General features: G+C 43.8%; 1 protein-coding gene across 3 annotated transcripts in view; it reads left to right on the top strand.

Annotated features, from left to right (window-relative positions):
- POLA1 (DNA polymerase alpha 1, catalytic subunit) overlaps window positions 1–24,313 on the top strand; it is a 467,466-nt gene that overhangs the window by 43,730 nt on the left and 399,423 nt on the right. For all 3 annotated transcript variants that reach the window (XR_008320234.1, XM_053312417.1, XM_053312419.1), the window contains exons 15-19: window positions 267–421; window positions 2,648–2,732; window positions 16,913–16,974; window positions 18,544–18,633; window positions 19,998–20,114. Coding sequence is in view for 2 of the 3 variants with exons in the window: in XM_053312417.1 (XP_053168392.1) it covers window positions 267–421; window positions 2,648–2,732; window positions 16,913–16,974; window positions 18,544–18,633; window positions 19,998–20,114 (509 nt within the window). In the remaining variant the exon portion in view is untranslated. The remainder of the gene's footprint in view (window positions 1–266; window positions 422–2,647; window positions 2,733–16,912; window positions 16,975–18,543; window positions 18,634–19,997; window positions 20,115–24,313) is intronic.

Below are 24,313 nucleotides of genomic sequence, written 5' to 3'. Positions count from 1 at the left end.
TAGATTGTGAGCCCTTTTGGGACAGGGGTCCTTCTTATTTATGTATTATTTATTTTTCAATGTAAACCTTTGAGAATATTGTTGAAGAGTGGTATATAAATAATCATAGTAGTAGTAAAATCTGGCTGTGCTATGCTTACTCTTCATGTTCATTCTTAAATGCTGATTCGTTGAGTAAAAGTTATTACACTAACTTTTGTTCAAAATACTAGTATGTCTTTGTGTGCATGTTTAAGCATTGCTTTTTTGTAACTTTATTTCTTCAGAGTTCTTGAACCAGCCTGTCAGTTGGTGTAAGGTGGAAGTAGTGGCCCTGAAGCCTGATACAGTGAATGTGGTGAAAGATCTCCCACCACCTCCTCTTGTGATTATGTCTCTTAGCATGAAGACAGTTCAGAACACCAAAACTCATCAGAATGAGGTGAGCCAGGAGCCTTACTGATGAATTTATTGTCTGTAGAAAAACAATCCTCATAAAGTACTTTACTAGAGAAGTAGCTCTTCTGTGGCTGAATATGCTACATATTTTTTACTCTTTTGGTTTGGGTTGTTGACACACTTGAATGTGAGACTATTTAGATTGGAATCTGCTTGGAGCATAATAACCTTTATGATTATGATTTCTGTTGGAACAATCAGTGTCCAGCAGATTAATTCTTATCCTGGGTATTGTCAATACCGTATTTGTATTAAAAATTCTCAGGATATGCGATTTGTCATATACAGAGTAGTCTTTTTCAGCTCGTGCAGCAGTACTGCATTCCCAGGTACTTGTGAATATAAAGAAAAGGTAACAACAACAAATAAAGGAACAAAACAAAAATGGAAAACTTTGGAGGAGGGACTAGAATAATCTTTGAGGTATAGCTACCTAAAAAGAAATCTTAAGATTTCCTCATAAGTTGACAGCAAAGTATAGCAGATCTTCAGTCTTCTATACCAACGGGAACCTCATTATGAACTTTGCAATAAATATTTTCATGAAGAGCAGATAATTCCTTTCTCTTGTAGTGGACATACTGTAAAACTCTTTTGTGTGGGGAGGTGTTAAAAATGAAACTTAGAACCCCCCCCCCCCGTTAATAAGCAGGTGAGGGGACGTGGGCAGGGAGGTGGAGTGGCTGTGGTCTATAAGGATAACATCTCCCTTACCAGGGTCCCTGTCAGGGTGTCGGACCATATTAAATGTGTGTACTTGAGTTTGGGGACCTGGGATAGATTGGGACTTCTGTTGGTGTACCGGTTGCCCTGCTGCCCAGTGGAATCCCTCACTGAGCTCACGGACTTGGTCGCGGAACTCGTGTTGGAGTCTCCCAGACTTGACTTTTGTAAGGCGCTCTACATGGGACTGCCTTTGTATGTAGTCCGGAAACTTCAGTTGGTTCAGAATGTGGCAGCCAGGCTGGTCTCCGGGGCATCTCGGAGAGACTATGTTACTCCTCTACTGATGGAGTTACATTGGTTGCCAATAGGTTTCCGGACAAAATACAAAGTGCTAGTTATAATTTACAAAGCCCTAAACGGCTTAGGCCCTGGGTATTTAAGAGAGCATCTTCTTCATTATGGGTGCCCCACCGCTCATTGAGGTAATCTGAGGAGATCCGCCTCCAGTTACCGCCAACTTGTTTGGTGGCTACATGGATACGGGCTTTCTCGGTCGCTGCCCCGAGATTGTGGAATGCGCTCCCTGCTGAGATACGATCCTCCCCATCTCTGGCAATTTTCAAAAAACACCCGAAAACTCATCTTTTCACCCAAGCTTTCTCAGCTTCCTAATATTTTGGGGTTTTAATCTTTGGTTTATTTTTAAATTGTTAAATTGTTTTTAAGTTTTTATATATATTTTTAATGGCTTTATGTTATTGTAAACCACCCAGAGATGAAAGTTTGGGGCAGTATTTAATAGATTTATAGATTTAATAGATTTACAAATTTGATAGATAGATAGATAATAAAGTGCATTTTTATTTTGGCGCTTTTACTGCTTATATTATTTTTGCTGTGACTTGATGTATTGTATGACCTTTATTTCTGTGTTGTGTATTTTTACCAGTTTTGCTTTGCTAGGATCTAATGACTAATGCAAGTAAAACCTATCTATTTTCCTTCATTTTGGTTACTGCTTTCTCAAGTGGGATAGCTTTCAGTAGGTTGAACTTGCCTGCGATGTGAAAAAAGTGAAACATGCGTTGATATGGGAATGTTGGTTGAATTATGTTGTCCATAGCAGTTGAATTTAGCACACACAAATGGTATTATCAGTGTTCCCTGATAAGTGATCGTGTTATATGGTCATTTTCTTCATAATGGCACACGGTTTGACAAACAGACTAGGATACTAAATATGTGCTTCATTATTTATTTATTTATTTATTTATTCAATTTCTATACTGCCCTTCCAAAAATGGCTCAGGGCGTTTTACACAGAGAAACAACAAATAAATAAGATGGATCCCTGTCCCCAAAGGGCTCACAATCTAGAAAGATACATAAGGCAGACACCAGCAACACTCACTGAAGGTACTGTACTGGGTGTGGATAGGGTCATAATTAATGAACAGGTGCTACTTTGCTTAATAGGTTAAGTAAGAGAACTGAATTTAACTAGCTTAATTATCGGTTTCATTTTTCTTTCACTTTTGTGTAGATTGTGGCTATTGCAGCTTTAGTACATCACAAATTTTGTCTGGATAAAGCACCACCGGAGCCTCCTTTTCAGAGCCACTTTTGTGGTAGGTATATGTAGAACATTGTATTAATTTAAAACAAAACAAAACTGTTCAGATTGGTACTTGGATGAAGTTTGGAAAATTTGGATATGGTTTGAAAGACATTTTTCACCAGTTGATTTGGCCATTAATCTGTTGCCATAATGCCACCTGGTGATAATAATTTTAGATCTGGATCATGATCTGTTGATATTCATTAGAATGGGTCCTGTGTCTGTGCGGAAGCCTCTTGGTGTGCAATACCAAAGCTCCTCTTTTGGTGCTTCCACCCCACATGGAGGGAAGGAAGCACTAGCACTTCAGTTCCTTTATGACTGCCGTAGTGTTCAGTTCCTCCGTCACTATGGCTCCTTCGTACTGGTTCCTTACTTCGTTGTGAGTTCTGTTAGAAAGGGGGGGAAAGGATTCATCAGTTATTTGAACTTTGGACTGTTTATCAACAATGCTGTATCTGATTGCTACTGTTATGATGAAATATCTGATGGATTTAAGGCTTGATCTGGAAATGGAACGGGGACACGACAGTGGACCATCCCAAACCCTCAGATAAGAAAATGGGGGGTGGAAAGACTTTCAAGCACTGTTCTGGTTGTAATTCAAAGTTACCTTCACAAGATGGGCATGATTTGTGTTTTCTGTGCCTGGGGGAGGCGAACGTTACATCCACTTGTAAAGTTTGCCAGTTCTCAAAGCAGACCCGGCGTAACATGGAACTTCATCTGAGGGCTGCACTTCATGATGACGTGTTAAGTTGCCTTGACCCATTTAGGGAGGGGGCTCTGTCATCGAAGGAAGTTGCCTTGAGGGCTGAGGGGGTACCACAGTCTAAACCTATCACTATTTAAGTCTCCCAAAACGCTGAAGTAACATGGAGACAAAATGTCGGATGCATTATTGTCCGCAAAAAAGAAGAAAGTTATCCTGTCCCCTACTTGGGCGCAAGAGATGGTTTTTGTGTTGGTGTCAAGGCTGTCAACACTGAGAGGCTCGGTGCCTTGTGAAATAGCTCAGAAGCAAACAACTTAGGAGCTGGTATTGACATTGAAAACCCTGACAACAAGTGTCATGCCTGCCTCCACGTTGACATTGAAGGAGCTTATCGTGCCCTCAACATCGATGCATCCACTCTTGATGCTGGGACTGTCAACATTGAAGCCCCTACCACCGTTGGTATCAAAGCCAGTTCTGGCACCGAGAGCACTTGCCTTGTTCCTGGCTTCGACTCCTATAAGATCCCCATCACCACCAAAAGCCAAAGTCCTAGCTTCAATGTTGAATACCCCAGTACTGTGTGAAGCTGTAATGTGTCAGTGCCAAGTGCCAATTGTGTTTGAAGTCGAGGAGGATGATAATCAAAATGATGGATCGGCAGCATTGGATCCTAATACAGCCCAATCTTTGTTATAGATGCTGGACTCTGCTGCAGCTTACCTGCTTCAGCTTTCAGGGGTTTCACACAATCTGAAGAATAGGAGACTTGCCCTCTCCTAACAGACCTACTCCATCCTATATTTTAACTGCTGCGCAGCTGGAGACGTCTACTAGTTGGCACACATGTGGACTCGCTCATCACACACACACGCCTCCAATCTTTCTCATACTGGATCATTTGCTCAGATTTTTCCAGGGTTAGTATACGATTATGAGGAAGGAAGAGGTTGGGGGTATTTTGGATTCAAAAACCAAAACCCTCTAGCAAAGGCTTATTCTCAAGGGCTTCCTGTGCGCACTCTGGCTGGTGGGGATGCCTCTTAGCCTAAACAACCTCTAGTGCTGACAACAGCAGTGACAGCAAAAACTTTACCAATTGTGGTGATTATTTATTTATTTATTACAAGAACTTTAAAAGACATAAAAACATACAATTCAAAACACAGTGCTAAAAACAATATAAAAACAATTCAAAAACAATTAAAACCATTTAAAACCAATTAAAATTCTTTAAAAAACACTACAAATCTTGGAAGGCCAGGCCAAACAAATAAGTTTTTAGGGCATTCTTAAAGGCCGACAGCGAGCCTAAAGTGCGGATATCTGCCAGGAGTGCATTCCATAGGCTAAGAGCAGCTACAGAAAAGGCCCGGTTCTGAGTCGCCACCGGACATACCAGTGGTAACTGGAGATGGACCTCTCCAGATCATCTCAACGAGCGATGGGGATCATACTGAAGAAGGTGCTCTCTAAGGTAGCCCGGACCCAAGCCATTCAGAGCTTTAAAGGTAATAACCAGCACCTTGTATTTTGCCCGGAAATATATTGGCAGCCAGTGCAGCTGTTTTAAGACAGGCATAACATGTTCTCTCCGTGTTACCTCAGAGACCAATCTGGCTGCCACATTTTGAACTAACTGAAGTTTCCGAACTATGTACAAAGGTAGCCCCACGTAGAGCGCTTTGTAGTAGTCGGGCCTGGAGGTTACCAGCTCATGCACCACTGTTTTGAGATCATTCTCTTCAAGGAATAGAATCAGCCAAAGTTGATAGAAAGGGCTCCTGGCCATAGCCTCCACCTGAGATACCATGGTGAGACCTGGATCCAAGAGCACTTCCAAGCTGCGTACCTGTTCCTTCTGGGGGAGTGTAACCCCATCCAGCACAGGAAGATCTAACGCATCCCTTAAATTTCGATCCCCTACAATGAGCACCTCCATCTTGCTTGGATTCAGCTTCAATTTGTTATCCCTCATCCAGCCCATTACTGCCTGTAGACAGGCATTTAGGGAGTGAATGCTGCCTGATGATGATGATAAGGAGAAGTAGATTTGGGTGTCATCAGCATACTGATAACACCCTGCACCAAATTTCCTGATGACTTCATCCAGCGGTTTCATATAAATATTAAAAAGCATTGGTGACAGAATGGAGCCCTGAGGGACTCCATATAATAGCTCCCGTTTTAAAGAGGAACTGTCACCAAGCTCCACCATCTGGAATCTGTCTGAGAGATAGGAGCGGAACCACTGCAAAGCAGTGCTTCCTATCCCCAACTCCCCGAGGAGATCCCGAAGGATACCATGGTCGATGGTATTGAACACCGCCGAGAGATCCAAAAGAACTGAGTTACGCTCCCTCTGTCAATTCCCCAGTAAAGGTTATCCATCAGGCCGACCAAGGCATACTCAACCCCATAGCCCGCTCTAAAGCCAGTTTGAAATGGGTCTAGATAATCAGTTACCTCCAAAACTGCCTGGAGCTGGTTAGCCACCACTCTCTCAATCGCCTTGCTCAACCATGGGAGATTAGAGACCGGCCTGTAACTATCCATCATTGAGGGATCTAAGGAAGGCTTCTTAAGAAGTGTTCTAATCATTGTCTCCTTCAAACAAGGAGGCATCCTACCCTTCCTCAGCGATGAGTTAATGATATTAACTCGTCCATCTCCAACAATCTCCCAGCTATATCGAAGCAGGCAAGTCGGGCAAGATCCAGAGAACAATGGACCCGCACTGCCTCAAGCCGCTTGTCCATGTCATCTGGCATCACAGATTGAAATTGATCCAATCTAAAACTGCAAGAGGGATTGCTGGACACCACCTTAATAGAATCTGCAGAAACAGTGGAGTCCAGATTGGCCCGAATACAAGAGATTTTGTTCACAAAGAACCCATTAAAAGCATCGCAGCAGAACAAAGTCCACAGGGATTGGTCTGAATTGGAAGGAGCCTGAATCAAATGTCTCACAACTCGGGACAGCTCTGCAGGATGTGAACCCGCAGAAGCAATGCGCAGACCAGAATTATTATTTTTTTGCCTCATGCACTGCCTCCGCATAGACCTTCAAATGGGCTCTATGCTGTGTCTTGTCACTTTCAAGCTGAGTTATCCTCCACTTGTGCTCCAGTCGCCTACCCTGCTGCTTCTGATCCTGTAAATCCTCTGTATACCAAGGGACACTTTTAAAGCAAATCAGAAGGGACACTTAGGAGCGATTGTGTCTACTGCCCTGGTGAGTTCCCTATTCCAGGTTCTCACCAGGGCACCAACAGAATCACTGGCGGGACCAACATCAAAATTTTCCAAGGCTTTTTGGAATCCTACTGGTCCAGCAGTCTTCTTGGGCGGACCATCTTAATAGGTCCTCCACCCCTGCAGGGCTGGGTTGTGGCTGTGAAACTAACCTTAACCAAGTAGTGGTCTGTCCATGACAATGGGGAAGCCACAGGATCAAGCACCCATGGAACAACCCCCTGATCTGAACAAAAGACCAAATCGAGTGTGTGGCCGCCAACATGAGTTGGTCCTGAAAGTATTTGGGATAGGCCCATAGTTGTCATGGTTGCTATGAACTCCTGAGCTACACCAGACAAGTCAGCTTCACAATGGATATTGAAGTCCGCCAGAACCAAAAGTCTGGGTGACTCCTACATCAACTCTGAGACCAGCTCTGTCACCTCAGTTAGGGAGTCAGTTGGGCAGCGGTACACCAACAGAATCCCCAATCTATCCCTAGTTGCCAGCCTCAGAAAGACACACTCAAGATAAGTCAACTGTTGTACAGGGTTCCTGGTAAGGGGAATAGTATCCTTATGGATCACAGCCACTTCACGCGCTGCCCCCCGCCCATTTCCCCTAGCCTGCTCCACAAGAGAGTAGTCTGGTGGAAGAAGCTGGGCCCAAACTGGGCCACTAGCCTCCCCCATCCAGGTCTCAGTTATACAAGCCAGGTTGGCTCCCTCATCCATGATCAAGTCATGGATGATTTGGGTCTTATTCTGAACTGACCTTGCATTGCAAAGGAGCAAGGCTAGGTTCTGTTAGAAGTTGGAACTGCTCCCCGAGGCCAGAGAGCTGATAGGGCAGCTGGAAGTGGAAACAGTTACTAAATTCCTGATTTTCCTTCCCCTGTAACAGCCAGCTGCTCTGCCAATGCCAATTCCTTGATTCCCCACCACAACAGTAATAGCTGCCCCAGAGAACCCAAACACATGACAACAGAAGGCCTGGCACAACCAAATAAAAGGGAGGACTAGCAACATTGAACCCTGATCTCCAACCCCATCTCAATATGACTCCCCCCAGAGCCTAGTCCCACATCGAAGGCCCAGCCCTGAAGGCCGTCCCCCTTTGGTGGTCGGCTTCGGTGATCACCTATAGACAGTCTGCTGGCTATGCCGCCGGATAGGCCTCCCGTGTGCCTTTCTCCAATATATGCTGCCAAGGACTCCAGAAATCTCTCCTCTCACGAGAGATCTCTGGTCCTTAGGGACAGGTGGAACAACTCAAGCACTCAGACAGAAGGCACAGGTGGAATAGGGCAGCGATCAGGCTGCCACAAGCTGGTCCTTCCGAAGGTCTGTGGCTGCCAAAACAAACCTCCTCAGCCGAGGCAGGAATGCGCAGGCAGGGTGAGACAGCTGTTGTTCATCAGGAGAGGTCAGGGAACTGACAGAATCTACCCTCCTCCTCTATTCACCCTCTCAGACCTCCCAGACTCTCTTAGCGTACCTTCCTCCAAAATATGCTGCCAAGGACTCCATAATTAGCGCAACAACGCAAACCTTACCAATCTTACTGCCACCAGGACCCATTTTAGCTACAAAACAGACTCAAACTAGAGAGTACCAACTCCAGTTGATAGCTATCCAGACAGATTCATGGGAGCCGATACTGCTTGGACTTTTGCAACCTGCTCCAACAGATTAGCAACCTTACTCACCGGTTCCTTCAGAACAAAGCCACCAAGGCTCTTCGGATTTTGAATCAGATACAGAGACAATGGATCCAGATCTCTCCCCTGATGTGGCTACGCTGACTCATGTTTCCCCAAACGAGGAAATGAAAGCCTATTATTATGTCCATCTTAAAGAAATGGCTGCTATGCTGGGCCTAGATCTTAAGTCTCAGTTAGCTACTGTCAATGACCAGTTGTACAACTTTATGGCTAAGTCCATGTCAACACAACTGGTGGCCTTACTGCTTTTACCAGTAATCTCCAAGGTGGCAAAATGTTTAAGGGAGGTACCGCATACTTCCACCCCAACATCTAAAAGACTAGAGAGCCTTTATAGGGTATGAGAACAGGATAACACCTACCTGTTGAAACACCTGGTATCTTAACTCCCTTGTTAGAGATTGCTCAACATCTGTGAGACTGGGTAGATGCCACACTACTCTAGCCTACAAAGAGGGCTGAAAGTTAGATGTGCTGGGCAGAAAAATATACTCAGCGTCATGCTTATCAGTCAAAAGAGCCAATTATTTGGCATGCACAGCTAAATACAATTATTGCCTTCGGAAAAGTTTAGGACAAGAATTAGACACTCTCCCCAGACTTACAAACTTCAAAAGGTTCAACTGCCAAAATCCATCAAGGCACACTCTACCAGGGCATATGGTGCCTCAGCAGCCCAATTATCAGGTATTTAATTCAAAGACATTTATAGAGCTGTCCTTGGAACTGCCCTTCGTAAAGCGTTACACCATTGACTTGCGCTCTGCAGCGGAGGCGATTTTGGGAAGAAGTGTTCTTAAAAGAGTGTTATAGTAATTGCCACTACTACTCTCTCCTCCTAAAGGAATGAACTGAACACCCATTCTAATGGGTTCAATGGATCACGATCCAAACAGGCTGCTCATCTGTAACTGATGATCTGGTAGTGATCTGTTGATATTCATTTGACCATTCCAAACCTCCCCTCTGCAGTAGTGTGCAAGTTTACAGCTGGAACTCACCTGTTTGTTCCGGCGGCCTTCGAAGACCTGAAGTGCTGGTGCTTCCTCCTGCCTTAAACAGCCATGTTGGGTGGGGCGCAAGCGCTGAAAAGAAACTGTGGCACTCCATACCGAGAGACTTCTGTGCATGCACAGAACCCATTCTAATGAATATCAACCGATTACTACCAGATCATCAGTTACAGGTGAGCAACCTGTTTTTTGATTTGACAGTGTGTTTTATCATTTTCACATAAAATAGAAACATACTAAAGTAGCCAAAATATATGGTAGTATAGTTATCAAGGTTTCAAGACTTTGTCCTTCAAGGTGGTCTCATTCTAATTCCTATCCTATAAAATCCTTCTATATTTTTGAACAGTTTTTGGCTGTATCCTAAGATTAGCACAGGCTGAGGATGAAAACATGCAGAAATTGCAGTACCAGGATTATCAGTTCATAATCTCCAGTTTACAGTTATATGTTTAAAATATAATAAAACAAACAAAAAATTAGATGCTTAATTTTGAGTGGATTGTGCACATTATCACTAGTGCAACCCAAGTTGAAACTTGATTTTAGAATCACAGATTGTATTTAGTTTATTTTTAAAAATTCACTTTGGGCTGCTGTCGGAGAGGTAACAGAGGCATTTTGTTCTCTTGGAGTGAATTATTTACAGGTCAGATCTGAAACAAAAAGTTGCAGATCATTGGCCTGGAACAGGAGCCTTGAGTGATGTTCAGATCTCACATGGAGTTTCAGGAGAGGGAAAAAGGCACCTTTTAATATTTCCTGTTCCCTGTGCTGTGCTGTATATTTCTTAAGGGCCAGTTCTGGAGCTCCCTACTAGCAAGGGTGTAGTAGTTCTGAAGTGTGGGAAAGGGAAATGTACTTTCTTTCATTTTGAAATATATCTTTATAGTACAGATATATTTTATTTATTGATCATAGCATGCATCTCCCCAAGGTGTAATCCCTTTTCAGGAGATCTCATTAACTTACTTCAAAGTATTAAACCACCTTTCTATTTGTAGAAATATCCAAGGCAGTGAATAACAGGATTGCACAAGAATAAATTATTAATAGGTTTTTAAGAGGCTTGAGCAGACCAGATCTCTCTCTCTCTCTCTCTCTCTCCCTCTCTCCCCCCCCTCCCCCCGTCCTCCATTTTCTATTTTGTGTATGAGTTTAAAAAGTGACACTCTTGCTAAAGAGCCCTGAACATTCTATAGGTTCTGAAGGTCACAGGGCCATTTTATAAACAAAAAACTAACTCATTTTACAAACTTCACTAATTCTGTGTATCTTAGGAGTCCTTCCTTATTTTTGGGAGGTCTGTTTGAATGCATAACTGATAGGCATTCAAGCACTTGAGTTCACTTTTAGAGGGAATTATTACTTTAATTTCTGCCTGTCTTAATGGTGCTCTGGTATCCTTCACAATGTGAGTTTTGTGCCTGAGCAATAATCCCTGTGGAAGGATTCCAAGTTTCTTAGAGTGGTCTGAAGCTCTGCCTTTTGTGCACAGAGCATCTTGGGCGGCAGAGCACTTCCCATCTCAGTTCTTTCTTGACCTCTGTTGTGGACAGTTCCTTCGGGTTCTGCTCCTTGTACTTGGTTCCTGAAAGAAAAGTTAACAGTTTGGTTATTAGTTTTCCCTGACCTTGGACTGTTTTCCTGACAATTCTTTGCCTAATGTTGCAATTTTTTGACTAATGGACTCTAAAAAGACCTTCAAGTGCTGCTCCACCTGTCGTGGAGCCCTTCCCTCTTCCGACATGCACAATCTTTGTTTGCTCTGTCTTGGGGAAGATAGATATAAGTTTATTTGGTCATTGACCAGCAAAACTTGGGGAAGACCACAACAGCAGGCAAATATGTTTTAGCATTGCCTTGTACAAGCAAGTCCTATGCCTGTCAATTCCAGTGCTGCACTCCCCTTCATTGCTGGTGTCGACTATGTTGAAGTCAGGCTTGACTCCATCAACCTCGTCCTTCATTAACACAGGAACTACCTTCAGTAAACCCCGTGATGCATCCAGGGATGGCCATAAACATCACAAGAAGCAGAAGCACTGGGAGGAGGATTCCTCCTCCTCCTCTTAGAAGCACTGAGTTGAAACACAGAAAAATATCTTAGTCCATGTTGACTCCAAAAACTGCATCTTGATCTGCCCCTTCAATTCCTACTCTGACACAGGCATGACCATCAACCTGGGCATCGGCTGCGATGTCAAGTTTTGCCCGTCACCTTCAATGCAGCCCCATCAAGCTTCACCAATATCAACACCAGATGCTTTTAGGACACCATCTCCATCAGTTGTCCAAGCCATCCGCTCACAGTCGTCGTCGTCTTCAACAGAGATTGTCAAAATGGCTTCAACAGCCCCACCATTGACTTCGGCATTGATCCTGACATTGACCTTTGTGCCTGCTCCATGGCTGAGCTCTGCTGATGCCGGAACTTCATAGACGTCAATGACTTTACAAGCCTCGCCTGGACATTCACTGCTCAGGGAAGTGCCCTCTTGTTCGACTACCGTCTCAACGCCTGTCAAGTTCTCAGTGCTCACCATCTCACCTTCATGTTCAGCCCTGGAAAGAAAGGCTTGACTTTTTACTTCCTGCCTATTCAGCTTACCATAGGGGACTGGACTACTGGAGCTCCCCTGGGTCCTTGGACCTGGGCTATGTCAGAAGGCTGGGGAGATTTAAGGACCCTTCATATATCCCTTCTCCACCTCTGCCATATGACTATGATGAATGCAGGTTCTGGAAACTCAAAAGACTTGGATCAACCACCGCATCTCAAAGCCATCTATCCCAGGCTATAGCAGACCCTTCTTTCAAATGTTCCCAAGACCCCCCTTCTGCACCACAACTGGTACCACAACCATCTCTGCCACGGCCTGCTGAACTGCCCTGTCCAGCCTCTCCTACTGGGCAGGCTACTCCTTCTGCTACCACAATGGAATCTACTCCTTTTCTGGAAAGGCCTGACTCCAACGATGACTACACTTCTTCCTCAGATGGTGAATCCACGCACACTGAAAACCTGTTGGGCCCCTCCCCATATGACAATGTGCCAGATAACACATTGAACACAACATAATTAACCTAACGTTGAAATTATTAACGTAATTGAGTTCTCCAGTGGAGGAAACCAAATCATATTGCATTCAAGTGGCCAAGATGCCTAAAGTTCTTGGTCTGCAATTGAAATCTCAGGTCCAAGCTTATTATTTTGTGGCCAGTTCATGATTTTGTGGCCTCGGGCTCTACGTCTCAACCTGCTGCACTTCCCATGCTGCCAGTGCTGATTAACTCAGACAAGTTGGCATGTCTTCAGCTATATCAACCTCCTAGAGACTGGAAAACTTTCAGAGTCCAGGAGGATGATTGCAAGTTCCTTTTTAAATATCCCTCACTGAACTTATTAGTTGTTGAGTGCACAATGGGTAACATATCAAGTCATAAGCACTCTGCTCCCAGTGAGGGTCGGGAGCTGGATTCTGTTGGGAGAAAGATTATTTTTGATCCTTTCTATTGATTGAAGATAGCTAATTATATGGCTTGCATGTCCAGGTTTCACTATTCAGTCTGAGAGGGGTTCAAGGACAATCTGCAAAACATGCCTGAAACAATCAAAAACATATTTAAGGCCCTACTTTCTAAATCGACAGATATCATATGACAAAACTTGAGTATTATCATGTATCCAAGTATCTTATAGAGTCTGAATCTTGCACCCTGACTATCGCCATCTCTTTAAGACAGCATGCTTGGCTTCGCTCCTTCTCTCTTCTAGTGGATACGAGAGACAAAATTGATAACCTCCCCTTTCATGGGGAAGGCCTCTTCAGTTCCCAAATGGACGAAATGATGGAATGTATGAAGAAGTCGAGATTTACGGCTAAGACGTTTACATCTGCCTCTACTTTTCAATCCTACTCTTGGAGGTTTTGAAGATTTGATAAACCCAGAGACCAATACAGTCACTCTGATCACAGGGGTCGCAGAAAGTCTTACTGGTACACTCAGAAGCACTCTTTCCCACAAAGGAATAAATAGCAACAAAACATCAGTACCAGTCTTAGCCTCCTTGGTCCCCCTGCCTATTGCCGCTTCTGCACCCATTAAACTAGTACCCTTTCTTCCAGCTGGGTGTTTCATCACATCCGATGCTTGGGTGCTAAGTATCATATCCACTAGCCACACCATAGAAATCCATACCACTCGCCCTTTTCTAGGGATGAAATGCACCCCGGCAACTTCTACCTCATTAGCAGAAGTTCAAACTATTGTCCAAAAGGGGGATAGAACCTGTTTCACAGAAGGAGCAATGGGCAAGGTTCTATTCCAGATAGTTCCAACTACCCCAAAGAGATGGAGGCCTCTGGCCAATATTAGACTTCGGTTTCATGAACACGTTTATCCATACAAGGAAGTTCCGAATGCTAACTCTAACTCTCCAACAACTCCTTCTGCTCCTAGTGGTGGAAGAATTGTTTGCCACTCTGGACTTCAAAGATGCTTGCTTCCATGTGGGGATTCGTCTAAGGCACAGGAAATATCTCCTGTTCACTGTGGGCAACCAGTTTTACCAATATACGGTCCTCCCATTTGGACTCTCTATAGTGCCGCGTGTCTTCACAAAGTGTGTGAGTGCGATCATCACCCACTTCAGGACAGAACATGCAGCGAGCTTCCCATACTTGAACTACTAGCTGATCACCTCTGGATAAAACACTACTTGCCAATCACATACGGATGGTGCTCACACTGTTAGAACAGCTGGGTCTAGACGTGGGTTTGAAACGAGCTTTCCTGCCAGAGGAAAGACTTCTCTCAGTCCTACATATGATTCATTCTTTCCGGTCCAGACCCATTCAGGAGGCTCAGTCCAACCAACGCCTCTTGGGCCTGATGGCATCTTGCACGGCAACTGTTCATCAAGTCAGGCTATGCATGTGGCGCCACCAGCTGTGACTCAGCTCAAAATTCAGACCCAATGTGGACAGCCAGTGCCTGCAGCTTGTAATACCACAATTGGTATTGGACTCCCTACTCTGGTGGACTCTACCAGAGAATCTCATGACGGGCATCCTATTCCATCCTCTTGTCACCACCCTGACTCTTACAATGGGTGTCTCCCTGAGAGGATGGGGTGCTCATTATGCGGGACTCTGGAACCACCAACAGTCGCTCCTCCATATAAAATTTGTAGAACTTATGGCCGTTCTCCTGGCCCTGAAGTCTTTCCTGCTGATACTAAATAGAAAAATGATCCAAGTCCTACTGGACAACACAACTGTGATCAGATATATAAACAGGCAAGGTGGTATACTCTCCAGATCCCCGTGCAACCTATCCATCCAACTTTGGGACTGGTGCATAAGCCATCACATTTATCCATTAGCCCTTCACATCAAAGGCACCGACAATAATCTCAGTAGAAAAACACACCTGTCTTGCCAACACGAATGGGAGGTCAACCATGACAACCTTTCTGATCTTTTCCAATGCTGGGGGACTCCCCAAGTGGACTTCTTTGCAACTCATCACAACAGGAAGTGCCTCCTCTTCTGCTCGAGAGCGGCACTGGTCAAAGGGTTCCTAGAGGATGCCCTTCCAAACCTGGAACACACATCTCTAGTACCTCTTTCCACCCTTTCCTCTCCTTTCACGAGTTGTAAACAAAATCCTGCAATAAAAGACAAAATGCATAATACTTCAACTGTGGTGGCTGTGGCAGCCGAGGCAGCCTCCTCTTGCGTCTGTCTCTGGGCCTCTACCAGTGTTGTGACCCCCATTCACAGAATGGGGGCAAGATCTTCCACCATAGCTTACAAACATTGAACATGATGGCCTGGAGGATGAGCCTTGAGACTGGATCTTGCTCCACGAGAGGAAAGCTTCCACCAGATGAAACTACTTCTTTAAGTGGAAAAGATTTGTAAACTATGTGAGGTCTAAGGGCTTTGAACCAGTTACCACCTCTGTACACCAAGTCCTGCTGTACTTGACCTCCTTAAAACACTCAGGACTCTTCAATTCATCCATTAAGGTCCATATGTCAGCCATCACAAGTTGGTACTCTTAAGACCTTGTTCTCCCACCCGGATTCCTAAAGGGACTGAACAATCTTTTTCCACCAGTTAAAATCCAGTTGAACCCTGGAGCCTCTCTGTAGTTCTCTTAAGGAGGTCCCCTTTGAACTGTTATCTATGGCCTCTCTTAATTGATCCTCCTTAAAGGTAGCTTTCCTAATTGCCGTTACTACTGCAAGGAGAGTTAGCAAACTGGCTGCTCTAAGAGCTGACGTTCCTTTTACTGTGTTCTTCCCCAATAGTTCTGCAAACTAACTCTGCTTTTATACCTAAAGTGGTTTCCGATTTCCATATTAACCCAGACATTGTTCTTCCTATGTTTTTCATGAACCTTGTCTCCCCGCTCTCCATTCCTTCGATGTTTGGAGAGTATTCACCTTTTACCTACACAGGACTAAAGTCCAACAGACTATTTGTTGCCTTTGAAGGTACAATCAAGGGCAATCTATTTACTGACACAAACTTTCCAAATGACTGGTCCAATTGATATCCACCTGTTACGACAAACAAGGCATTAATACTCCCAGCACTATCAAAGCCCATTCCACTAGGGCTGTAGCCACCTTGGCTGCCCATCTGTCTGGCATTGGTTTTTCTGAGATAAGGAAAGCTGCTACTTAGTCTTCCAATTTGCCTTTTGTTAGCATTATGTCTCAGACAGCCAATCTGCAGCGGGGGCTGATTTTGGGTGGGCTGTTCTAAAGAAAGTTATCTAACTACACATCCTCAGACCCATCTCCTTACTAGGAGAGCTCGCTAATCACCATGATGTGAAGTTTACCAGATTACCATTAAGATAAACAGGTTGCTTACCTGTAACGTTTGATCTTTTGGTGATCTGGTATCATTCACAATACCCACCCAGTTTCCCTGCTTTTTGGCTGTACCTACTTGCCTTGCCTTATTTACCTTGCAAGGTCCTTCTTAAAATAGCGGTCATTCAGGAACTGAGTTGGGAAGCACTCTGCAGCTGAAGATACTGAGTGCACTCTGAGTGTGAAGGGTGGAGCTTCAGAGCGCTTTGAGGAGTTTGGAATCCTTTCACAGGGACTATTATGCTGGTGCAAAGCCCACACTGAGAATGATACCGGATCACCAAAAGATCAAAAGTTACAAGTAAACAACCTGCTTCTCCCCCATCATGTCACTCAAAGTAGTATGCTTGGGGTTCCCAGGTGGTGACCCATCAGGCACTGACCAGACCTGCTTAGCTTCAGCAGTGTAGCCTTGTCATCTACCCTCATACTCTAGGAGTTCTTAGTCCACTGTGTAATCAGGTCCTTGAAAACACATAGTTTCCATGTTATATGTGATTGTAGTACATAGTTTGTAGTACAAGCTACATTGCAGAACATAAGCTATAGGTTAACATCTTCAATGCTGCATATTTTTGCCTGACTCCTGGTTATTTCTTTTGCAGTTATTTCCAAACCAAATGACTGCATTTTCCCATATGACTTTAAAGAAACAGTCAAAACTAAGGTAACTTTGTTTTTAGTTGCACATTGCTTGGCATACTGTAGTCTTCAGCTTGGGGAAAAGATAGTTTCATGGTGATAGAAGTGGTCTCATTGCACTAAGTGTTGAGTCAGATGGTTTACTCTGTTTTCAGATCTATGATATCACTGACTTCATTTCATAGTCTGCTATAATATTTAGCATTTTCAACAAGAAGCTAGAGTGCTGACTTTAAGCTTTGAGATACACTTGAAAATAGCTTTCCCAGTATAAAGTCAGTGGCCTGACCGCAGACATAATTTTGTGCTACAAGAAGGAGCTTCAGAGAGTCATAGGCTTACACATTATCTCCCTACTGCCTTTGCATGTGCAAGAAGGACATTTAAAGCCTTAACTTTAGTTTTGAGCTAAACCACAGTTCTACACTATGTACAAACACAAAAGAAATGGTGGTTTGGTATCATTATGTAACTCTGATTTGGATAAACCACAGTTTCCGGAGTGTTTGCAGAATTGTGATTTAGATCAAACTGGAAGTCAGAAGATATAAATCTCTTCTTGAGTGGTGTGAGTGGGAGCACATGATCCCATGGGTCTTTCAGTTTGGTTCTTGCAGCATGAAACCATGGTTTCTCATTGCATCTGAACCAGGCCAGTCATGCAAAAGGTTTGATATGAATAATGGAGAGCTTTCTGTGGGAGTTGGGAATGCAGGCTCAGTATCTTTATATGAATATACAGAAAGATTGTATACACTTGATGAAATTACTAGATTACATCTTATTGGATAAAAGATGTGGGGAAATGGTCCTCATAAGAAAACAAGTTGTTCTAGTAAGAACTAATTTCCCTACTTTCCTTTCACTATCCCTACAACTTGACTAAATTTGGTCCAAATTGGTTAGGCATTCACAAGTTAGCCCAATTGTTCCTCAAACGTTTCTGCGTCTGCCATCTTGAATTGGAGTGGATGACTTCATCACAAACTATGCGTTTGAGATGTCCCTACAAATATCCCAAATTTGGTCCAAATCCATTCCCACTTGAACCTCAAATGTTCATGTGACTGCCATCTTGAATCAGGGTGGATGACATCATTACAAACTATGCTCTTGAGGGGTGTCTATGTGTACCTGCACCTGTAGCAAATTTGGTTCAAAGTGGTTAGGAGATTCACAAGTTAACCACTTGAGCCTCAAAAGTTGACACGTCGGCCATTTTGAATTGGGGTTGATTGCTTCATCACGAACTATGCTGTTGAGGTGTCCCTGCAACTGTACCTGGTTTGGTTCTTATTGGTCCAGGCGTTGTGAAGTTGATGGGGGCGGGGTGGGGACACACACAGAATGCTGGGTGATCTCATAAGCCTACTGGAAAGTAGGCTAAAAAGGCTATCACCACTACATAAATTTATGTATGTATTCCTGTTGTATGAACATTTCCACTACAGACACATTTCTGGATGCTGTGATCTGGCACTTATTTACTTGTCTGTAAGTCTTTTTAAGACTTAAGTAAAACAGAGCACAAGATTTTAGTTCAATTTTTTGATACTTCAGCATCTGGATAATTGGAATGTTGTGTTTTGCTTAGAATGCTAAAATAGAGATCGTAACAGCAGAGAGGACGCTACTGGGTTTTTTTCTGGCCAAGGTACATAAAATTGATCCAGATGTTATTGTGGTAAGTAATTATCTTTGTCTGTCTAGTCACTGTGACTAAGTTGCTTTGATATGGTGGAATGTTGACAAACCTTTTATCTTTTGAGGGTGAATATGTCAGTAATGAAACATTGCCAAACAGCGGAGTTTCCCAACAGAGTTAACAAACAATATGTTGCAAAGAAAATTATTACATGGAACATTGAGACAGTTACTGTTTGGTGAAAGTGGGGAGATGTAATATAAGGAGTAGGGAGCTTGAAGCAAAGCTGGTCAAAGGAAAAAGAAAAGGGCAGAGTAGGCAAAGACTGAGTAGTAGAAACCTACAAGAATAATAGGTAGAGGAGTTGAGGAAAGAGTCAATGACAAATCAAGAAAAACATCTTGTTTACAAGAAGATGAAAAAAGATAAGAGAGCTGGGCATGGTGGAAAATCGAATGGGAATTGGATTGAGAGTGTGACTGAGGTAAACGAGTAAGCATGGATGGAGGGAATGATAATGGAGACACAAGTAGCAAGGGATAGGAAGAGACATGAAATAAGATAAGAGGCCAAGGAGAAGGAACAACTGTGTGTATGTGCATAAATCATGCAAAGCCCAGGAGTAGGTAGGACTGTGTTCCACTGGCAAATAGGCAGGGCACCATTTGGATGATGGGGAGTAGCAGATTAGTTCAGTTTATGTTGTCTGGAATATACTAGTCAAATTTTTGGCTACAAGTCTGTGGTTTAATTGCTGCAGTGATCAAATAACCCTTTCTGGACAATTGTTTAAATGTTGTAAATGTAAACCTAAAACTCAAAAGGTCCTACTTTTCTTGTAATGTAACAAACTGGCTCATACGAATACCCAGAAGCTGGGTGCTGAAGATATTTGATTGCTCATTTGAAAAATTTCATTCCTGGAATTGACATGAAACTTATACAAGAAAACTTTTAATTTTGTAGCTTTATTTTTCTGGTTTTCTACAGTATTATCAATTTCTACATTGAAGGCTGTACATGATAATTTTGCATATCATGCTGATTCTTTTGTGTTTATCTACTGATCATATCTACTTTTACAGTGTTAGAACTGGAATGAGTTCCATTACTGCTGTGTTAAAAAAAAAGTTTCAGAGCAGAAAAACCTAAACACAGATGCATCATGACTATGTAAGAAAATTCTTGTGCTTACATTTTGATGAAATATATATGGAATTTAATCATTCATGTGAGCACTAATTCAGTATATTTTCTTGCAAAGTAAGCTTCCAAGTAGCATATAAATCTTCCATATGTATTGTTTTTAAGTTGAATAGACAGGGTAGATGTATTCTTTGCACTTGGAATAGAAAAAGAAACACCTTCATTTATTTAACTCTTTCACGTTTTGTTTCTTTAAGGGACACAATATTTATGGATTTGATCTGGAACTGCTCCTCCAGAGAATTAACTTATGCAAAGTTCCACATTGGTCCAAGATAGGTCGACTGAAGAGATCAAACATGCCAAAGCTTGGGGTAAATGTTGCTTGATGTTGAGTAATGCAAATCACATTGCTCTGGTGTATGTGATTAAAAATTGAATTGTTTTAGTTGCTGTATTTTGAATGCCTTGTTCATTCTGTTTTGACTAGTCATGTATCATGGCTTACATATGAATTTAGATTTCAGTAACGTTGTTAAGAATCTTATTTCAACAATGAGACAAAGCCAAGCAAATTTAGTTTGTGTCTCAAATAGATGGAGATATTGACAGATTAATGACTGATAGAGGTGCTTTTGTGTATAATAAATTGTGGGGGAAATGTATGTTGGCTTGACTGGCAAATCATTCCTTAGAGAATAGTTAAACCTTTCTAGTTCTGCTGTATCTGGATCACTACATCCAACATATTTAATTGTTTTCTGTTCTTTGAATGGTGCGTTTTTAACTTATTACTACAAAATACTCTAGATCTAGGGATGTGCATGAGCTGGTCCAGTGCCTCTTCTGGGAAGCGCTGAATTGTCTCGGGTGCCGGTGTTCGAACCGACAGGGTGGAGAGCAGTTTCCTTAAAATGCAGGTAGGGAGCTCCTTAACTGTTCTTTCCATCTCCACTGCTTTTCTGGTGGTGATACCTGCTCTCCAAAAGGCCATGCATGGCTGAGGCGCTGTTCCCTGCAGCCTCTGTGCGGCATCGGCACACACATGGCCACCGCATGGAGGCTGCAGAGAACAGCACCTCAGCTGTGCACTACCCTTTGGAGAGCAAATGCTGCTGCCAGAAAAGTGGTAGGCCGGCGGATGAGTAGGTAAGGAGCCCCTTAGCTGCTTTTTAAGGGAACTGCTCCCAGCCAGAGGCTGCATGAGAATGGCTCATGCACATCCCTATCTAGATCCTTACAGCAGTAGGAAATAAGTTTAAATATTTAACTTTGTCTGCAGTTCTTGGCGGGGTTGGAACTCAGGAGACAATTTTGATCTACTGATTGTGGTAACCTCGAGGTTACCAGCATATGTACCACTGTTCTGGGGGTCATTTATCTCAAGAAATGCATGCAGCTGGCGTATTAGCCAAAGTCGATAGAAATCACCTCTAGACACCACCTCAAACTGGGATAGGAAGGAGAAGTTTAGATCCAGTAGCACCCCAGGACTGTGTACCTGCTCTTTCTGAGGAAGTATGACCCAATCCACAATCAGTAGATCAAAATTGTCTCCTGAGTTCCAACCCCACACAATAAGTACCTCTGTCTTAACTGGATTAGTCTGTTTGTTATCCCTCATCTAGCCCATCACTGTCTCCAGGCAGGCATTTAGGGAGGTTATACCTTCTCCTGATGATCTTGATATGGAGAAATAGATTTGGGTGTCATCAGCATACTGATAACACCCTGCACCAACTCTCCTGATGATCTCTCCCAGTGGTTTCATGTAGATGTTAAATAACACTGGAGACAATATAGAGCCCTGAGGGATACCATATTTAAAAAGTTCAGATTTTGAAGATGAACAGTCCCTTGGACATCATCTGTAATTTGCTCAAGAGGTAGGAGTGGAACCACTGCAAAGCAGTGTCTCCCACTTCAACCCCCTCAGACCCTCCAGAGCAGGGGTGTCAAACTAAGGGGCCAAAATCTAAAACACAGGCTAAGTTGTGGGCCGAATTTTTTATTAAGATACTTAGTCTTAATAGTAGAAGTATAGATCCTTCCTCACCCTGAGACACCATATCACACGCCATCCTCATGCATTAATCATGTTCTGAAAATAACAACAAGCTCCATACCTGTGTATTTGCTACTGGCAGCAGGTGCAGGATTGGGACTCTGGCACGGTCGTGCCTCGTGCTGGGTCTCGGCAGGAAAGGGGTGTGCAGAAGCAAGGATATGAAGAAGCAACTTAGCTCACTGTTTGGGACTGGGTCCTTCTGCCTGTGGCGTGGTCAGGCACTTGTGTGGAGTGCCTTGCTCCAACCTAGCTTTTACACTGGGACTGGGTCCTTCTGCCTGCAGCGCAGTCAGGCATTTGTGTGGAGTGCCCTGCTCCTACCTAGCTTTCTGGGACTGGGTCCTTCTGCCTGCAAATGGGTACTGAGGCAGCGCGGTCAGGCGCTTGGATGCGGCACAGTCACTGCGGGCCACATAAAACGGCCAGGCGGGCCGGATTTGGCCCGCGGGCCTTGTGTTTGACATGTGTGCTCCAGAAGGATACTATGGTTGATAGTATCGGAAGCTGCCAAGAGATCCAAAAGGACCAACAGAGTTACACTCTTTCTGTTGATAACTAATTGGAGATAATCCATCAAGCTGACCAAGGCAGTCTCTACCCCATAGCCCACCTGAAAGCCAGTTTGAAATGGGTCTAGATAATCAGTTTCCTGCAAGACTGCCTGGAGCTGGGAGGCCACCACCCTCTCAATTACCTTGACCAGCCATGGAAAGTTGGAGACATGCCTATAGTTGCTTAACTAAGAGGGATTAATGCAGGCTGCTTCTTCCTCCCTGCCAGATAATATAAGCCATGTTGGGCAAGGGTCAAGAGAAAAGGTGGTAGGCTGGACCACTCCAAGCAGCTTGTCCAGATTCACAAACAGAAACTGATCCAGCCTAACATAAGAAGAGTTAGACATCTCTGCATCAGACACTGCAGTAATTGTACAGTAATTGTGGGGTCTGAGTCTAAGATTTTATCCTCAATGAACTCATAAAAAACATCACAGTGGGTAATTGATGGTTCCAAATTCTGATTCAAGGGAGGAGGGGCAAGTACAAGCCCTCTCACAACCCTGAACAACTCTGCTGCAAGTGAGCTTGCAAATGCAACACGGGCAGAAAAGAATAGCTTCTTTGCTGCACATATTGCCTGAGCATAGATCTTCAGATGTGTGCTATGTTGTAATTTGTTGAATTTGAGTCAAGTCTTTCTCTACTTGTGCTCCAGTTGTCTACCTTGCCGCTTCAGCCCTTTAGTTCTTCCTTATACAGGGGCCAGTTTGGAAGCAAGTCAAAGAGTATGCTTAGGAATGATCATGTCTACTGCCCTGGCGAGTTTGCTGTTCCAATTCTCCACCAAGGCATCAACATGAACACTGGCAGAGCCACTAGTAAATCCTTCCAAGACTTCTTGGAATCTTATTGGATCCAGTAACCTTCTTGGGTGGACCATCCTAATAGGCCCCTCACCCCTGCAGAGGTGGGACATGGTTACAAGCAGTGTTCTCTCTAATTTTTTTCATCTGTGTGCAGAATTAGATTTTTTTTCTGGGCAGCAGTATCAGGCAGTGTGCGCACACATGCATTCAGGGTGAGGCCTTCCTGATTTAACCTGAGTGGGATCTAAAGTTAACTGAGCGGACATAAAAAGATGTGTGAGTTCATGCACATGCACACGCCTTAGAGGCAACACTGGTTGCAAGTCCAACCTTAACCAGATGGTAGTCCGTCCATGACAATGGAGAAATCACAGGAGTCCAACCCATGTAACACCACCCTGATCAGAGTAAAAGACCAGATTGTGTGTGTGACCAACAATGTGTGTTGGTCTGAAAACCAATTTGGATAGGCCTATGGTTGTCACAGCCACTATGAACTCCTCAGCCACCCTGGACAAATTGGTCCCAAAGTGAACATTGGAGTCCACCACCACCACAAGCCTGGGAGACTTCAATGCCAAACCTGAGACCATGTCTGTCAGCTCAGTTAGGGACTCCACTGGGCAGTGGGGTGATTGGTACACCAACAAAAGTCCCAATTGATCCCTGGTCCCCAAACGTAAGTGCACGCATTTGATATGGTCAGAAACTTCAACAGGGATACTGGTAAGGGATATGTTGTTCTTATAGACCACAGCCACTCCACCTCCCCGCCCATGGTCCCTCATGCACTCCTCAACAGAGTACCCTGGAGGGAGAAGCTGGGACCAGACAGGACAACCAACCTCCTTCATCCAAGTCTATGTGATACATACCAGGTCGGCTCCTTCATCCATAATCAAATCATGGATGATTTCTGATTTGTTCTGGAACAACCTGGTGAGGTTCTGTGGGTGGCTGTCCTGTTCCCTGAGGTCAAAGAGCTGGCAGGACAGCCAGAAGGGGAAACAGCTAGTAGATTTCTGATTTTCCTTCCCCCTGTAACATCCTGCTGATTTGCCAGTGTTACTACTTTTATTCCCCATCACCACGGGAAAAGCCACCCCATAATCAGTGGATACGCCCCATCTCCAGACAAACCC

The sequence above is a fragment of the Hemicordylus capensis genome, chromosome 3 (genome assembly GCF_027244095.1).
Source record: "Hemicordylus capensis ecotype Gifberg chromosome 3, rHemCap1.1.pri, whole genome shotgun sequence".
NCBI lineage: Eukaryota > Metazoa > Chordata > Lepidosauria > Squamata > Cordylidae > Hemicordylus > Hemicordylus capensis.
Note: the sequence above shows the minus strand (reverse complement) of the source record. Positions and strands in the feature narration are given on the sequence as shown.